This window comes from Acipenser ruthenus, chromosome 4 (genome assembly GCF_902713425.1).
Source record: "Acipenser ruthenus chromosome 4, fAciRut3.2 maternal haplotype, whole genome shotgun sequence".
Classification (NCBI taxonomy): Eukaryota; Metazoa; Chordata; class Actinopteri; order Acipenseriformes; family Acipenseridae; genus Acipenser; species Acipenser ruthenus.
This window is the reverse complement of record NC_081192.1, coordinates 18,093,504-18,113,209: the sequence shown is the minus strand read 5'-3', so window position 1 is coordinate 18,113,209 and position 19,706 is coordinate 18,093,504. Positions and strand designations below refer to the sequence as shown.

General features: G+C 37.2%; 1 protein-coding gene across 1 annotated transcript in view; it reads left to right on the top strand.

Moving 5' to 3' along the window:
* Positions 1-11,859, top strand: part of LOC131736989 (coiled-coil domain-containing protein 178-like) — a 35,209-nt gene extending 23,350 nt beyond the window's left edge. The window contains exons 3-8 of the mRNA XM_059023399.1: positions 3,410-3,549; positions 8,166-8,224; positions 9,037-9,131; positions 9,494-9,697; positions 10,863-11,083; positions 11,713-11,859. Coding sequence (XP_058879382.1) covers positions 3,410-3,549; positions 8,166-8,224; positions 9,037-9,131; positions 9,494-9,697; positions 10,863-11,083; positions 11,713-11,859 — 866 coding nt within the window. The remainder of the gene's footprint in view (positions 1-3,409; positions 3,550-8,165; positions 8,225-9,036; positions 9,132-9,493; positions 9,698-10,862; positions 11,084-11,712) is intronic.
* Positions 11,860-19,706: the final 7,847 nt, after the last annotated feature.

Here is a 19,706-nt window from a genome sequence, read left to right as displayed (position 1 = left end):
AACAATATTTTAAAGTAGGTGAAATCTAGTAAATCTCCATCTACAAGAATGGAGAAGTGAGTAAAGTACTAACTGAAAGTTGGATGATAGAGGGATGTTTTTATTAAAACATGAAAACCTCTCATAGATTATTTATTGATGTTAAAATATAACCTGAACTTGAATTTAAACAATGATAATATAGTATAAAAATATGGACTGCAGTTGAGGTGGAAAACTATTGTTATTGGGATTTTGTGACAGACAGATGAATATATTGCCCAAAGTCAAAATATGATTGTTCACTGGAGGACACAAAGCACAAAATATCTAGTCATATGTTTTATTAAACCTTGAAAGCTTTATATGGATTTGGTTTCCGGAACTCTGGAGATATAGTGGAGATATTACTGAAAAGCAAGCACTTAAGCATGATAAGCATGGGACTTAAAATCAGGTGTCCTCAGAGTTATTCAAAAGCAGAGGATGTCTAGTAACCTCCCAGACGTGGATATGTTTTCCTCAAGGAAAGTTGGTAAATTCAAAATGAAATGCAATGTTGTGGCCACAGAAGGCGCTTTTGTGCATGATTTGTACCTGTGATGAAAATGTGTAACTGTGACAACTGAGACGAAACATGTCTGTTCTGGAAACTTGTGCACCTGGTCAATAAAGCAGCAAGGAGAGGGTAACGCACTTTACGTGTGCAAACAGCAACAGTTCACATAAGCTTCTTCTTGTTCTAATAGGCAAGTCAAGGAGCCCAAGATGCTTTAAAAATGTCAACATGGATCACCAACCTGTCGTGTATTTCAGTCAAAAGAATTAATGGATGGATGTGGACATTTTTAAAAACTGGTTCCCCATTCATTTTGTACCTGCGGTCCACCGATTTAATGAAGAGCATGGCTTGGCACAAAAGGCACTCTTATTGCTGGGCAATGCTCCCTCGCATCCCTTTTCAGATGAACACACACTTAATGCGAGTGTTGAAGTAACAATTTCATTCTTTCCCCCTCACACAACCGATGGATCAAGACGTACTGAAGGCAGAGTTGTAATGACTCGAGTCAATCAAGTCTCAATTTTTGGTGACTCGACTCGAGTCATTGTCATCAAATGACTCGACTTGACTTGCGTCCCTGCAAGAAAAGACTTGTGTCCTGGCCCAAAAGTCCCCACTCGACTCAAGTCATAGTCTTTATGATAAAATAAATTACACAATCAGTTTAATTTTTAACAACCTCAGCCCTTTTGATGCATACAAGCCCTGCCTCTTTATGAGTGAGAGGAACACTTGACAACATAGAGACAGAGAGAAGAGCATCAGCAGCATGGAAGGTAAATCAAGACTACCTGCATTCGTCGAGTTCTCTTTTAAGAACTATGGAGAAGACAGGGAGAGAAAAAAGCAGTCTATATCCTGCCAGTACTGAGAAATTCCAAGCTAGATAAATAAGGCGTCTAAAATAACTGAAATCATTTTTTGTTCTTTTTTTATTATTTCTTACCAAGTATCAATAAGAAATTACTTCTTTGGTGGGTCAATCAATAGATTTACGTGAGCTTAAAACTTAAATGCAGTAGAAAGAAATAGGGGTTTAAGTGTTTGTTGTCTAGTTTAATGTATATTTATCTAAAGTTATACTATTTAAAATGTTTTATAAAATAAAAAAGAACTGTAAAAAAAAATATTTTTCTAAAATTGTTAGTTTTTAAACGCCAAACTACCCAAGCTTACAAAATGTAAAAAAAACCAAAAAACATTGTTTTGCACACAAATTTTAACGTAATAACGCACTGTACAAGAAATGAACACACAAACAGCTCTCTGGAGCTTTAATAATTGTATTATTTTTTTTACATTCCTGTAGCCTCTCCATTATTTCTACAACCACTGGCTTTTGTCATTTTGTCATAATGGGTGAACCGATCAATTATTACACCGGTAAAAAAAAATGTATTTGTTTGCGCTGCTGGGGTATTTTGCATGTGTTTATGAAACAGCAGCTACAATACCAGTCTTTTACGTTAGTAGGGTTATTCAAAATACAATTGGCCTCTTAGTATTACTGTACGTTTGCGCATTTTAACCACATTGATGATTTTATTTAGACAAACAACTGGGATTTTATTGTGCTAAGTATAGGTAGTTAAAGGGTTTATGGTGCGATGTGTTCTGTGTGAAATATTTTCACTATTTTTTTAAACATATTAGTGAACAACCCTTTTTTATTTGAAAATAACAAGAATTACTTATTTTGTAACATGCATTATTATGCTAAACTCTTATCCTTTCGAGATACATTTCTTTCTGTAATAGTAAGCAAATTAGGTTCAGGTTATTGATTTTGAATTGGAGCATACAGTATATGTGTGAGTATGTAATGGTTTTAAAACTCTAATTTTGCCTCATTTGCATTACTTGGACTGTTTTCCTTTGTAACTGCTATGTTTTAAGGCCTAGAAACAGGATCTCTGTATCAAATATAAAATTAAATGCCACAACATTTCCTTTCATATGGTTAAGGTATCTGAAAAAAAACTATCAGGGAGTTTCACTGTTGAGAAAAAGTTAAATTGTAAATAAATGGTTCAATGCATTATTTAGTTTTGTGGTATCCATTACTGTACATCCAACCCAGTTGAGCATAGGTAAAAGGGCCTCTGAATGGTCAATAACAAAATCTGCTTATAAATAGGCCAACGAATCATGAATTCCCTGAAATGTAGAGACAAAACAAAAGGCAGAAACTGTGGACCTTTAATGGTGAATCTCAGTGGGGTATGTATGACCACATTATTGAGCATCTCAATTTTTTATTTTTTATTGAAATTTTATTTTATTTTTACTTGTCGATTGCTAATCTCTCGTAAAATTAATCTGATTAAATCAGACTCGAACTGTCAGAACTAATGACTCGAATTGACTCGAGCCAGAGGTGACTCGACTCGAGCAAACTCTGTGACTTGACTCGACTAGACTTGGATGAACGGAGTTCCACTGTGTATGTATATGCTTATATAGACCTATGTTAAGGACTTCAAGAGCTGTAGTGCAAACTTTAATCACATGATGGTGTTTTTATGAATCATAAGACAGCTTTTAAAAAGAAAACTTAATATATACAGAATGTAGGCTACTATATTAATTTGTAACACTGCTGTTCTCCAACCCTATTGTCAAAAAGTAAAAATATATACAAGAATGTTGATTTGATGAAGCAAGGCTACAAACAATACCTACTTATCTATGTGTATTCCTGTGTGTGTGTAGGCTATATTCTGAATATTAGTATTACATTGTGCCATAAAATATGCTTTGTATTTGTACACAAAAAACACAAATATCTACTTTCAATTCCATATGTTTTACTGGAAGGAATTATGGCATTCAGTTTTTAGAATTTCAATGTACGCTTTATTTCAGGTGTGAAGAATGATTTATTTTTGGTCTGTTCCACCAGACGTCGTAGCTGTGCTTTGGTAAACACTCCATCACCTTGTATTAACAAAGCTATTCTCCACATTCATGAGCTTGAGAGAAAAACTGAAGGCTGGTTTCAACAGGTATGATTAAAAATAAGTAAATATGGCAGTATAGTATTCATTCAGGACCAAGAACTGCATTTACAATCAGGTTAGGACAAAAAGGTCAGATGAAATGATTTCTATTTTGGTTGCACAATAGTGAAAAGTATAGGAGATCAAGAATTAAGTGGAATTTCCACTGTTACCTTAGAATTACCTTTATCACAGTGTACCCATTGTAAAACTTGGCTGCACTATTCCATGTCAAAAGAATAAAGTGCAGATTCAAATGCATGGTGAATCACAAATAAACATGATTGGGTATTGTAAAAAAAAAAAGAAAAAGACCTAACCATGGTAAAGTGCTACAAATGCATTAAATAAGCATGGGAAAATCATGGTAAACTGCAAAATTACTGTGCAAATTAACATTCGATAAATAAATAGTGCACACAATGCATTTTATAAGAAATCACCTCCTAGAATTATGAAATGTTAATTATGTTTTTAATATATTCTACAATTAGCCAGCCTCCACTTAGAAGCTCCTGTTCGAATTTTCTAAACAAGACACTGTTCTCCATGATAAATGAGTCATGCCATGAACCAGTGTACTTGGCAACTACATCAGTGATAATACATTGAGCATCACATAAAACTTGTGTGATGTTCAATGTGTTAGTCTGATACAATTTGTGTTTGGTTCCACATTCCCAATTAGAAATATTATATACCCCTACGGAAAAGTGCATCTGTGACATCAGTCAGTATCTTTGACATAAGACTGACAGATGCCTGATCTGTCCCCAGCTGTTGTCTGGATTGCCATTGCATTTACAGCAGGAATTCTCAAACCCGGTCCTGGGGACCTCCTTTGTCTGCTGGTTTTCATAAGAACATAAGAACATAAGAAAGGTTACAAGCGAGAGGAGGCCATTCGTTTGGTTGTTAGTATCTTATTGATCCCAGAATCTCATCAAACAGCGTCTAGAAGGATCCCAGGGTGGCAGCTTCAACAACATTAACTCCCATAAGAATTTGCTTAATTGGACCTTTTTACTTTCCAACTGAGCTCTCAATTACTTAACTAGACCCTTAATTGAACTGATAATAACGTTTTAATTCAGTTTTTCTCCTCCCTTCCCTCTCCTCTCATGCTGTAGTCAGAGAATTGTAAGCGCTTCAATATCTGCCACTGTCAATTACAGCTCAGCAACCCTGTCAGTGGTTGCAGTTTAAATAAGACACAAGAGGGGTCATGTTTTAATTAGCGAGTGTATTTTTGTTGTACTAAGTGGGCACATCAGTGTTTTGCATCTTTTGAAAATAAGACGGTATTTGCAAAATAGAACTAATTACGTACAATTGCTTAACAAGCTGTAATGAGAGTGCATTTTTACAAAGCGCACATGCTGAAATGCCATTGCACAACTGACATATAGGACTTTTGAAAATACAGTTTGCCACCTATCAGGTGTTGCAATGGTGTTTTGTGACCTGTTTTTCATTTTGCCCCTTCTGAAAATCAGGCTGTATGTGAGTAAAATGTATTTTGGGTGAGTAAAATGCAATATTACCTTGAAGTCATGAGTACTTTCAATAAATACTTTACATACCGTAAAAAACATTGTATAAGTCGATTTTCTAGGCATTTTTTGCAGGGCCCTTAAAAGGGGGGGGAGCGACTAATAGGCCGGTGCGACATATGCGCCGGTATGTGTAATATTAAACTACTGTACCAGCGCCACAATGGGATTACTACAGCCACGGTTATTATGGCTCACACAAACTTAACTGTCAACAACCCTATTATTTTTTCAGGATCTACGGCATTCAGGTCATGTTGCTAGGTAGAAACACAAAACCACTGTTCTAATTAAAAGTTTTAATTTGTTACTCTTGGTCATTACTCTTGGTCATACTCTTGGTCTTGAGCCAATATCCGTTCCCTTGTCTTATCAGCTCCAAGGTGCCCAGCAAAAGGGATATCATGCGCCAGCCTCATGACCTCGGTCCTTTGAATTTTGGCCAGTCTCGGCCCAGAATAACTGGGTGTGGCAACTTTTCCGCCACCCCTACTAACAGGTGATGTTTTAATCGGTCCTACCGAAGGGCAGGAGCCAACAGTATCCCGGTCCAGGCTGAGACTAGGGAGTCCTCAAAATCCTCTGCCAGTTTCACGGTGTCTTCCAGGGTGTCGGGTTTGTGGCGCCGTATCCATGCTTGGGTATCGGCACTGACCACATGGCAAAATTGCTCCACAACCACTGCTTTCCCCATTTGCAGGTTGGTTTTCTCGGGGGTCAGCAGGTGTACCATGTGGGTACACTACTGCTCCACAACCACCCTGGGGCGTGTCTCTGTGGATCTTCGGTACTCCCTGAACCGTACCTAGTGGGTCTCTGCCATAATGTTGAGGTGGCGGGGAATGGCCAGCTTGACCAGGTCGTAACTGGTGCAGCTGAGGTCGCTCATAGCCTGGTAGGCTGCCTGAGCCTCCCCGATCAGGCAGGGTCCAATCTGGCTTGCCCAGAACTCCCGTGGTCATGGTTCGCTGGTAGCCAGCCGCTCAAACGCAACCAGGTACGCTTCTGGGTCATCCTCCGCCATCATCTTCATCGCCTGAGCCTTCGGTGCCGACATTGTTGGTGTTCCTGTAGGGGCTGGTGCTGTGGAAAGTGCCAGCACTACCCGTTCAATGAGCGCAGTGTAACGCTCCCCCCTCCTTCTCTCCTCTGTGTCCCGTCTGCTGTCCAGTGCCTCCAGTAGCTCCGCCAGTGCGTTGCAATTCATATCCCGTGTCTGACACCACGTGTGGCAAAGTGGCTGAGTGGATGCAGGTGCAGGGGTGATGCAGTGCAGTAATGAAACACACACAGATTTGTAATCCTGTTTGGAAAGGACTTTATTTTCTTTTTATCCATGTCTGGTGACCAAAACAATAATCCCCCGCAAATGCACAACAATGTGTACTGCACGGGGTAGACAATAACGGGATTACAGTCCCAAATAATAAACACAATATCCGCCCCACAATAATACTGACACGGTCACCAGTCCTGGGTGCATGCAGTAGAGCTCGTGGTGGGTGATACAAGTTTATTTATTGACAGTGGTGAAGTGATGTTCTGGCTTAGTGCTGGCCCTTGGAGACAGTTCTGGAAACATGTTTAGCTGTCTAGTAATATAACAAACAAGACAATTACAAACAAACAAAACACAACACTCACAATACTGTTTCTCACAGGGTCCATCTCATTTTTATTTTAACCCTTTGTGGTCCATTGTCGGACCTGGTCCGACATTGCAATTATTCCTATCAGGTCCATTGTCGGACCCTGTCCGACATCATTATAGAAACGCAAAAAACTGGTTTTAGTCGTTTTTTCTCTGGAAAAAGTCGAGAAAATCATTCAATGGCCGAGTGGGAACGACAGGAGCCGAGACAAGTTGAAAAAAAAAAAAAAAAAAAAAAAGGCGTATCTCATGAATAGTCATACATGGCCCTGGTATCAGATAACGGGGCGGTCGTAAGTAAACAAGCTGGCTGCCTGTGAATCAGCGCACAGAGAACACGGACATTTGCAGAGCTTTTTTGAGATGTTATAGTAATAAAATAATGACTTGGATCGCATTATTGAGGAGTTTGGTGATAAAACGAGTGATCAGGAGATGATTGATTGGTATGCATTGGTATGTATGACTATTATTATTATTATTATTATTATTATTATTATTATTATTATTATTATTTATTTCTTACATAGGTGAAAGCTATAGCGAACGAAAGGGTGGGGCGGGGCTGGAGATGCCTAGTGAGTGCTTTGTTGATATGCAGGGCCGTTTAAACCAGTTTGACTGTGAAAAAAATACTTTTAAACAGCGCGTCTAAAATTAACTGCGCGTGTGAAAATGAATTAGACCTGGCGTGCCTGACGCGCAATTAATAAATGGACCGCAAAGGGTTAAACCAAACCAAATGTGAAGGAACAGATTGCGATTTTCCGTCCCCTTTTATGCCGTCACACATGACCCCTTTGTAAACGAGTGCAACCGCCTCTCCAATCTGCGGCTGCCACGTCGTTTCCCTTCCGGGTCAGTGGGTTATTGCAACAGAGTCTCGCTCCTTTCCAGGCTGGCCGACTTCCCTTGAACCCTGGGAAAGAACTGTCAGACCAGCCCGTCCAGAGAACTCTGTTCTCGCTGCTTAGCGCCCTCATAGGTCGGGAGGGAGATTTACAACCAAGAATCATTGTATTTCTGTCACAGGCCTGTATCTGAGTATTTGTAAACTGAGCACCTGCATCATTAAGACATGTTGACACTATGAAGGATCTGTATTTGACAACATTATTTATGTATTAAATTGAAACTTGCTGCTAATGTACACACTGCTAATGCTATCTATGTTAGTGCCTGCCTTTAGTCTTTTTTCCAGAGATTTTCAATAATACATTTTTAAATACTATGTGATTCGTAAAGGGATGCTTTTAACATCAACATTCTCTGAATATATAATTTATTACCTGGTATGTGTGTTTCGTATAATTTTTTAGTGCTGTTTCTGCTTATGGAGCATAAAAAACAAAGATGCCAAAATATTCAGGCAAAATACCTGTAGTTAAGATTTAATTTCAGTATTCTTAATTTTGCAGTTGGAACACACACCAAGTCAGATGTTTCCTCTGAAAGTTCAGCATGGCAAGGTTGTGAGGTAAGAATGTTTAAGCACAATAATGTTACTCACGAAGAAAATTGTAACTTATATCTATGTATGAATATGACATTTTGCAAGCATTTTTCAAATTGTTAGGGTTTTTTTTTTACTTAAAGATCCATTCTGAAGCATTCTGAAGCCATTTTACAAGCACAATAAAACACTCCAAGACTTGCAGATATTGGTGTGCAGATACTGGACCGTATTTTTACATTCTGTCGTGTGTTATTGCTTTTAAGTTGCACATCAATTTAGATTTAGATTTCTGTCTAATTTGTTACTAAGATCTGATTAAAAGGCACATTTCACAGCTGCATTAGCCACACAAAAGGATTTATCAGATTTGAACTTTGTAAAGCCTAGTTACGTATGGCCAAACATAGCATTTTATAATTAAACTCTCATTATTATTTTCATTGTGTTACTGTTTACAGCCCAAGGTGTATTTCATTAAAATGTTGTCTGTTTTAAGGATGCTGGTATAGGCACATTCTACTCTGTTACATTTCCATTTCACTGAGCAAGCAGCATTGTATAATTAATTAATTCATTGTCTGGCAGTTAATGACATCATTTTATTTATGCTATTTTGATAGCACACTAGTTGTTACATATTATTTTACACATACATTTTTTTTTTAATTGTATATTTCTTACATCAATAATAAGAGCTATTGAGGGACTAGAGTGTTTATTTAGTATATATTTAGTTCACAGCAGATTTAGATGAATGCCTGATTGAAGTAGATTAACATACACACTGTTTAACCATGTTTAACCATGTCATGATTAAATTATGTTTCCATTAGGTTTTCATCACCAGACCCCAGTGCTGTTCAGCCTCTTGTTAGTACCTTATTTTTGCCTGATCTCACTGCTGAGGGGATGGGACTTTGTGCAAGAGGTAATTAATTATCATTTAACAAGTGATTATACATATAAAGATAAAGGTAAATAAATATGGGATTGGATAATTATCATCATATAACCAGAACATTGTTTTAACAGTTTTTTTAAGCTGTCATTGATTATAGTAGTTGAACAGATCTTCAAAACATGGGTATCTGGTATAGCACGTTTCACAGTAAGCAAGAGTCTAAGTCCGGATTCTGTCACTTTTTATTGGGAATTTCTTTTTTTGTATATCTATTGGGTATTGACTTCCAAACAAAAAAGGATAGGAAACAGTGATGCATCTCAAAATGCATTCGTTTCTGTTGCTCAGTTTTCATTTTCCTAGTTGTTGTTTCTCTTGCTCTGATCCAGAAAGTGGCACATCGACCCCTCTAAGAGAGGAGACCAGCGCCGTGCTATCAGAGGTTATTGACTTGACAGCACGTCTGGAAGCAGACTGCCAAGAGGCAGAAGCAGCTTTAAAGACAGAGAAGGAACGAAGAAAAACATTAGGCAAGAAAATCGACTGCCTGTCACTCTGGAGGCTTCAGCAGCTCCCAGCAGCTGTGCAGAAAGGTATTACGACTAGCACTAGAGTGTCACTCTTTGTATTTCCATCAGCTACCATGGAGTGTGAGAAAACAATCAATGCCTACATAAACCACAGTCACTTTTGCTTTATATACTATAACACAGCATATTGACTTAGTCAGTCTTAGAGGAAAAATCTCAAAGTAGCTTGTAACAGGGGGTTTTGTTACATGTGTGGGTGATCATTAGATTTTGGAGCCAGACATAGAACATTGTACTTGACACGCTGCACAGGCGCTTTGATTTTATTCAAACACACAGATTAATTTCATTTTAACTCCAATAGGGTACCAGCAATGGTAGCCCCAGTGCGTAATTTAATAAACACAAAAAACAGTAAAAACAAAACACTGGTCAAAGCACAGCTAAGAAAATAGAGGTTCCGTGAAAACGGTAAGCACTACTGTACCTCCCGATCAACCAAACCCTGGCCGAGCCTCCTTGTTCCACCAGCTGATCGTCAACGCTTCTCCCGCTGTGTGTCCAAACTGCTCCTGCAGTGGCAAGCTTGTGCAGAGGAACCAGCAACAGAGCACACCCTGTCAAATACCTTAACAATTGAGAAAATGACAGGGGGACACGAGCAGACAATCAGATACAGCATATGTCTCTATTTGTAGGTACAGTATAGGTTCTCTGAAACATGTAGTTATGGCAAATAGTCAAGGCTTAAAAGCTAAAGGTCCCGCTTTTAAATCTGTTGAGATTTGAAGATCTAAATATATTTCAATTGCACTACATTCATTATTTTTATATATTTAACAGTCATGCAGCTTTTGTGTTATCAACTGGCATTGTGCACAGACCCAGATTAGCACTTTAAGTAGTCGGCACCGAGCCAGATTCAGATATGTTGCGAGGCTGGAGATTCACTGTACAGGTCGGCTCGGGTCGGGTATCTTGCTAGTGGAAAACCAGCCGAGCCGTGAGGGCCTCACGGCTCGGGAGTGCAGGTGGAAAAGGGTACAAGAGTAGTGCTAATCGGGGTCTGTGCATCAGGTCATGATAGATATCACATCAGCTTCATGATTTTGATGACATATTCTTGCTGTCCATCAACTGGCAGTGATGTACCAGAGACTCTGAAGACACAGGTTTGAATTAATTTCCAATAGATTGATGTACTTGTACAATTGTTTTTGATTGACAGAAAATGAAGCCTGTGCCCGAGATATCTGCGAACTGCAATGGCATATTAAATGTAAAGATGGAATGGTAAAACAAGTGCAAGAACGGCTGACAAAGGCCGAAGTATTGAACCAGAGACTACAGGATGACATTGACTTTGTGAAGAAGCACGGTCCACTTCTGAAAGAAAAGATTAAAAAGGAAAACCTTACGATAAGTCTCATAGAAAAATCTCAGGAGGAGGTATTCTATTCTAGCATAGTATTTTATAATATTTTGATACCAGATACAATAGTAAAGTTTAAAAGAATTACCTTTTCTTCAGAACTGTCCTTTTAAAGATATTTGCCAAACAGTATAAAATAAACCTACTGAGTCACAAGAACAAGTATAGCTTTTACATGCACTTATTTATTTTGAGTTTGGCAACCACTATTAAAAATTGGTTGAATTGGACAGAAAACATTTAATAACATGCATTTTAGTACAATAACAACTAGTAGTACACTACCAAATTTATATTTAACTCCAGAGCAAACCTTGAACCACTTCTTTTTTCTCAGTGGAATTAAAAGAATGTAAATGAGAAAGACTTTGCATTTATTTTTTGTTTATATTGCTGTTGTTAAAAACAAACAAACAAAAAAACATACTTCTTTCAAGCTTAGAGACCTATACTTCATTATTCTGTCAAATTCAGTAACACATTTCTAACTTCTAACTGAGGCTGTGGTTGAAAATAAGGAAGGCAAAGCATTATTTCAGAACTCCTTATCTGTATTTTCTTACAGTTTTTTATATTTTATTTACTTTTTTTTTTTTACTTGTACTGTTTAATTTAACCTTGTAAATATTACTTCCTTATTTTCAAGTCAAATAAAACAAATTCAGAGATTGACTCTGCACATCAGCAGAAACAGCAGGAGTTTGATGATGCCAGTTCTAAAGCAAAGAAAGAACGACAAAATATGGTTAAGGAAATTGATGACATCACGTATAAATTGCAAGAGCTCCAGTAAGTATGTATGTATATTGAATGAGGACATTCAAAGAATGTAAACCACCACTATACGTTTGAAATATTTTACAGTTACCAAAATTAATTACGTAGTTCCCCTGCAGAACTTCCACTGTATATTGCAGACACATTCATTTCTTATACTTTCCATATAAAAAAAAAAACATCAGCTGTTGTATATCTGTTTGCTCTTGAATCAACAAATATACTGGAACTCTTCAACCTGCAGGACTTATTGAAGAACAATGATTATTTCTAACAGTTCTATACATTTTTGAGTGTCTATTAGGGAAATTTGGCAAATGAGAATTCAGCATTCTAACAAAAGCACTTTAAGTACTTTCAAATAATATATATATATATATATATATATATATATATATATATATATATATATTAGAAGGATGTGTGTACCAGCGCTGTAAAAATGTATAAAAAAAAGTACCGTTCCAGCCGTAAAGGCACAGAAAGGAAAAAGACGGCAACTCCCAAAAATCCAGGTCCTCAATCAAAAAAGTTTTTATTCTTACAAAAATTTAAACAATATGTCTTCATCAGAGCAGTACATGAAACGTGCATCTCAGACCTTAAATTCATACAGCACTCACTATCATAACTATGACAGTTGGTTGCACGTGATAATCTATTATAAAATGAATAATGATGTCTTTAGGTTAAATTGTTGACTTAAATATTAACAACCTTTTATATATACAGTCAATAAGTAAAACCATGAGAGCATGTCCAATTAGCATCACCAATTATTACAATTATTTACGATCAGATTAGTGTACCGAACAAGCTAAGATTATATAATTTATTCCACAATAATGAGGTCCAATTTCACTCATCAATTGGAAAGCATGATTGACCTTAATCAGTATAATAAAACACACAAAAAAGGATAAAAAAACAGGATCGGAATTTATAACAGTTGCAAATGCATTCATACATATATATAGCTGGCCATATTTCACAGTAATCAATTTGCCCCTTATAATGAGATAGAAATCTGGTCTACATCTTAAATTAGGGGACTTAGATCTTAAATTAGGGGACATAGATACCATCTTCATTCAGTCCAAATGGTTCCAGTGTTTGTAAGGTGAATATCCAGTATGCTTCTCTTCGCATTAACTGGTTTACCAAATTACCCCCACGTGCTGAGACCTAGACCCTCTCCAAACACACAAATCTAAGTGAGTGTGGGAGGGACTGAATGAAGATGCTAATCTATGTCCCCTAATGTATTTAAGGTCTGAGATCCACGTTTCATGTACTGCTGTGATGAAGACATATTGTTGAAACGCGTAAGCAGATTTTTGTAAGAATAAAAACTTTGCTTTGTTGAAACTTTGATTGAGGACCTGGATTTTTGGGAATTGTCGTCTTTTTCCTTTCTGTGGCTTTACGGCTGGAACTGTACTTTTTTGAGATATATATATACAGTATATGTGGCAAAGTGGTTAACAATGTGCAGATGCAGGAGGGATGTGGTGATCAATAACAGACAGACAACGATAATCCAGGTGCAATGATCTTTTATTTATAATCCAAAGTCTGATGACAAATGGTAAATAATAGTGAATAACCAAGGGGTTCAGTCCTGAAACAATAAACACTTTAATACACCCACAATATACAAGCACGGTCACCAGTCCAAAGTGAGTGCTGTAGTGCTCATGGTCCGGGTTTTGTACTGGCATGTAGCGACGGCTCCGGATCATGTTGGCTGTCTAAATAACAAACAAGTATAATTAGACACGACAAAAACAAACAAAACAATCATGATTCACAATAATATGGTTCTTCTTCCGGTTAGCGCTAACCATAACAAAGGAACAGATCACTTTGCAACATCCCCTTATATACCACCAATCATGCAATGATTGCAAGCGCTCCTCCAATCTGCGGCTGCCACATAGTTTCCCTTACGGGTCGATGATTTAGTGTACCGTAGCTTGGCCCCCTTTCTAGATGGCTGACTTTCACCTAACCCTGGGAATTATTTGTCTGGCCATCCAGTCCAGGGCACTCTGTTCCCTTTACACAACACCCTCACAGGTTGGGAGGGAGATTTATCACCAAGAATCATAATGTCTCTGTCACAGTATTATTATTATTATTATTATTTTCTTAGCAGATGCCCTTAACCAGGGCAACTTACAATTGTACAAGATATCACATTATACATTATTTCACATTATACAGATATCACATTATTTTTTACATACTATTACCCTAGGTAAAGTACCTTGCTCAAGGGTACAGCAGCAGTGTACCCCACCTGGGATTGAACCCACGACCCTCCGGTCAAGAGTCCAGAGCCCTAACCACTACTCCACACTGCTGCCCCTACATAATACATGTTCCATTAGCTTCAGTGACACTTGTAGTTGAAATACATTATTCTTGTGCAAGCTTCCTCTGCTACTGTAATCTTATTGGTTAATCTACTGCTAATCCTTTAGCCATTTATTTTACCATTGTGGGTCTTTAGAAATAATGTGATATTGTAACTTTCAACTGTGCCATGTGTGCTTATAAGTATTAGCTTGGAGAGCCTTGTCTTGTGATCAGAGTGAAGCCAAGCGCTTCAAGTAGCAAAAAAGAAAACTTTCACACTCTGTTTTGCTGTTCAGTTGCTCTCTGTGGTGGTGATCCAGTGTACTTTTTTACTCGCTCACTACCATATTACGAATAATGAGATAAAACAGAGCAACCTATGAAGCAGGTAGAATCAGTAGAGTTCAAAGGTAACGATATAATATGATTTGCTAATTAGATATAACCTCTGATTAAACTCAGCAAACAAATACAACACTGGGAGATAATTCAGGCAGAGTGATTAGCTTTGAAGTAGGTGTGATAGGGTGTGTGTTTGATTCACTGATGGACACGGGAGTCAGACAGGTTTCTTTGAAAATGCCACACAGGCGCACAAGATTTATTTAACACAAGGGGGCACCCTTGAGCTGGGGAGTCCAATATCAACAACGTTAAATATGCTTGGTGCCACAAGTCTGTTTAAGAATGCACTGGTATCGTAAAATAATAGTACAAACAAAAGAGAAAATAAGCACTGTTAACAAAACTACAAACAAAGACTGCTGCTCCATGCAGCATCTCGCAGCCTCCACTAATCGGTGAGGCTCGAGTGTCACGCACACTCTTCTCTCCTCTCACTATCACTATTGGGGTTGCCCAGATCCCCTGAGCTAATTAAACCACATCCCAGTGTGGGTACGTTACACAACTATAGAGGTTGCCTTCTTCCGCTGTCTCTGTTGTCTCTTTCTCATTGGTATTCTGTCAGTTCCTGTCTGTTAATCCAGTTCTCCGGCCAGAGCTTCTGCTGGATTGTATTCTGCAAGGGCTAGTGGGGGGCTAGTACCAGAGTGCGTCAACTGCCCACTCCTCTTCGATGGTATTATAATTATTTTCGCGAGGAAATTAGCTTCCTGATGATAGACATGACCAGGTGTTCACTTCCCCACACCTCGTGAGACAACACTGCCCCGAGACCCATCCGTCTGCAGGATGAACCCCCTCTCAATGCAAAGTTTATTGCCAAATGATTGAACTCACTTGTATAAATGAGGGACTCAGCTTATCTTGCTGTGAAATTAACACATTTGTAAAAGGCTTGTTTCAGTTTAATTTAAATTAATTTAATTCATTCCGGTAAGCGCCCAGAGTTGCTCTTCATTCAAGTCACATTGTTCTCCCTAGTGCTTTGAGATGTCCCCTGAACAGTGACATTCCTCCTGATTGACGGCATTTTTTTAATGTATTGAATTTTAAATTGACAGAAAGCCTGACCAATAAGCAAGGGTCTCACATTAGTCAGGACTTTAAAAAAAAAAACTGTCTTCCCATAGAAGAAAAAAAAAAATGCAGATGGCAATTAAATTCAGCCTCTTCTTCCTGTTAGCAGCAGGGGGAAGTTAAGTGTTGAGGCTGTACAAGCCTGGTGATGCAGAGTTGCTGTGAGAATCACATTTTCAGACACAGACTCACAGCATGACAACCTAGCAAGCAAAACGTCAAGGGCAAAATTAAAAATGAATAAATAAATAAATAAATAAAAAGTATACTTATTGTACCATGTGTAACGAGACTACAAAGCCCACACATTATTATAAAAACGAAAGAAATACCACATTCAATATTATAATGATTTTTTTTTAAAGAAAAACAATGTTATTAAATTAAAAATAAACCATAACTTGAGCAATTAATTTGATTGTGGCCATAAATAAGAATTTTTCTACCATCAAGTGGATAAATCTGACATTGTCCTAACAGGGTGTCTCACTGCACTGGTAGGCATTTTGATTTCAGTGCAATTTGTATACACTGGAGATACTAATAAAACATCTAAACAGATTGAAAAAACAAACTTAACAACCCTCAGAAAAAAGACATGAATAGCGAAGAAGGCTTTCTGTACTCAGAAAGAATTTTAGTGTACTTTAGTCTTCTGGTATCAACATATTGAAAATGTAGTTTTACCATTAACTGAGGCAGTACTAGAAACTACAGTACTAGTCTACAGTAACTACTGAAGTGTAGTAGCCATACAGTGTCCATGGACCATTTTAATTTGCTGTGCCCTTCATAAAAACAAAACCACGTTATTGCAAAACAATGTTCAAAGAACCATGTTGCTTTATTTATTTATTTTTTTTTTTACCAAGACTGTATAATTTTATATATTTAGATGTGTGTTTTTACAGGTGTTCCCATAATCAATCATTCTACTGTTTTCACTGTTATGTTTGATTTCAAATTAAAAGAAAACTACACGGTTGTTTAAAAAACTGAGGATATCTTTTAAAATCATATCTTAAGCTGAGTAATTTCCCAACTGGTGTTTTTATTGTATTGCTAAAGGTTTCAAAGAAAAACGAGGAAGGATGTTTGCGCATTTTTCACCTTAAAACTGTAAAAGAAGTTAGCTGTGGATTTCTCCACTTTGCTACCATTGGAAAGCGATATCTGTGATGACCAACTTTTCTGTTCATGGTTTTTATGTAGTTCGAATGTTTCTTTAGATATATTGAGGTAAATAGTTCTGCATTTTAACCGGAAAAATCTGAATGAATTAATTCCTGCTGACCAAAAAAAAAAAAAAAACATTAAGCATCGGCACACCCCTAATTTATAACACGCTCAAAAATCGATGGTCCAATATTTTTGAGTTTCTGCTTAATACATGCCTGCAGATCCTTAAAATAAAGTGTACTGTCACAAGAACTCACTGCCTTAATTAAGAGACAGTTACAGCATTTGCTTATTTGGTAATATTTACTTTGCCTCCTTGCATTAACGTTAGGTAAGGTAAAAAGATGACCAAAAAAATCCCCTTGTAATGTTTTCCATTATCTCCTTGATGAACCAAACAAAATAATAAGAGATTTTAATTGATAGTTATAGTTATTGTTATCTGCATTTGGTAAACTATATTTTCTTTGCATTGTTATATTTTTAAAAAGCATACAACTGAAGCACAATAAAAACTAACTTTTGCATGTGTCTTTTTGGTTTTGACAGAAAAGATTTAGAGCAGACTAAATTAATCTGGAATATGTATTGCAACAAAGTGTTGGAGATTGAAAAAAAGATGGAAGACGAAGACAAATTGTTCAAAGAACTACAGGAAATAATTCCTAAACTTAAAGAACAGGAAACAGCTTTGAAAAATGAAGCAAGTATTAGCTGTCACTGATACCTGGTTTATTCAGACTTATGACTGGATTATTATATTTGCTATGAAAAATGTGAGAGTTTCTGGGCGTTCTGCAATCCACGACACATAGACACCCTAGATCACTGGTAACTCTGGCCCTCGAGATCTAATCCAGTCCAGGTTTGTACTCCAGGCGGGTTCTAATGTAGTTAATTGAAGCTGCTGAGAGGCAATTAATTAATTTAGGACCTGGTTGTAATAAAGACCAGGACTGGAATAGATCTCAAGGGCCAGAGTTGAGTACCACTGCCCTAAGTGATAGGGTAACTGTTTGATAATGAATAGTTTTTGTTTTTGTCTAGTTTCTGCCCATGTTCTGCAATGCATGACACAGAAGTTGCTCAACCAGGTCAACATTATGTTTATCTTTGTGTATAAAGCTATTTTCCGACTTGCAAATTTAGGTTTAGAGATTATGCAACCTGCAGCTGCAACAAAATCACTGTGCACGACTCCACACAAAGATATTCCTATTTGTGCATTACAGAACAAAGTCTGGAAAAACTCTGTCAATATTTTATCTTAATTACATTTCATTTAAGTCATGTATTTGTTGACCATAAATTTGTAGAACATAAACCATTGACAGAAGAAGAGAATTTACGAACGAAAGGAAGCCATTTGGTCCATCAATGCTTGTTGCTTCCAAGAAATTAATTGAGCCCAAAATGTTGTCCTCAGACCCCGGCAGTTTAAACTGACTTAACTACCTGGACTCTCCACCCCCGCTGTTCCACCTCAGGAGCTAACTCAGCAGACTAGAGTTTCTTCTTCTCGTATGTCACATCTTAGTGTTGGCTAAGAGCATATTAAAGTAACAAAAATGTGCAGAGCTGTGGTTATTACTGATATTTAATTAAATACAATTTGGTTGAGTACTGTATAAAAACATAAAACAGATCATTTTTAGTGTGGTACAGATTATGATTAATATGCTGATCAAATCATCAATCTGAACAGACTCCAGTGCCAAAATAGTCTTCTTTTTCCATGATTTTGAGCTTAAAAGGAAAAGAACATACAGAAAATAGTATTTTATACACAAGAGAATCATTTTGTGTTTCCATATTTATTTGGCACTAGATGAGTAAAATTCAACCCTTATAAGTACACTAATAAAAAAGTAAAGAAGCTAACTTTTGAGATAACTTTGGCTTACTGATGTTATTTTTTTTCTTTTTCTCAGGAGTCTTACTTTATTTTTAATTAAGTATCATTATCTGTTGATGATATGTACATGAAACGAGAGTGCTTGTTTATTTTATCACATGAGAGTAGCTGCTATTTACTTCATGCTTCATTGCCAAGATAAAATTAAATAGAAGTGGTGGGGACCAGAATTGTCCCAGGCACATCTTAGTTCTGTTACGCTTTCCTGTTGGTTGCTGTCCTGGATGGAGGAATGTCGTTCTTTGTGTGCAGCTATTGCTGATATTGGTAGCGAGCTGTTAATCTTATTACACCATGCTTCAGTGCAAATGCTAACCCTGACTCAGAGCCACCTATAAGAATGTGCTTCAGAGTAGCTGGTGATGAACACAAAGGACATGCTGGGTTTTCTCCTACCTACACATGCAGGTCCTGCTGCTACTTGCTTTTTTCTAAGAAGAATATGGGCCATTTACCACTTCAAACCAAAAAGCATAGAATCATTTGTAAGGATCATACATTTTGAACTGGACCCAGTATGTACCTGATGAGTTTGTCCTTTTAAGTCACAAGTTTAACGTGTACATATCCCATTTAAAGACGTAGTGATACTTTACTACAGTACTGCGGCACTACGGTGGTCCAAACATTAATTAAAAAATGATTGTACAACCATTTAAAAAAAAGAATGCAGTAATATTATTTCAGCTTAGATGTCAGATCTCTGGCTTATGTATATCTTTTCATCTTATTAAAGAAGAGCGAATACTGTATTTTTTAATGAATTGCAGTGCGACAGAATATAACAAAAATCATTCATTTAGTTTGTTCTGTACTTTTACTTAACCAACACAGGTGTCATTTTATTAATGGTCCTAAACTGGGCGTGAATGTTCCTGGTGACAGGGATAGTGAAGTCACCCATGTATGTGTTGATTCATGGCTCT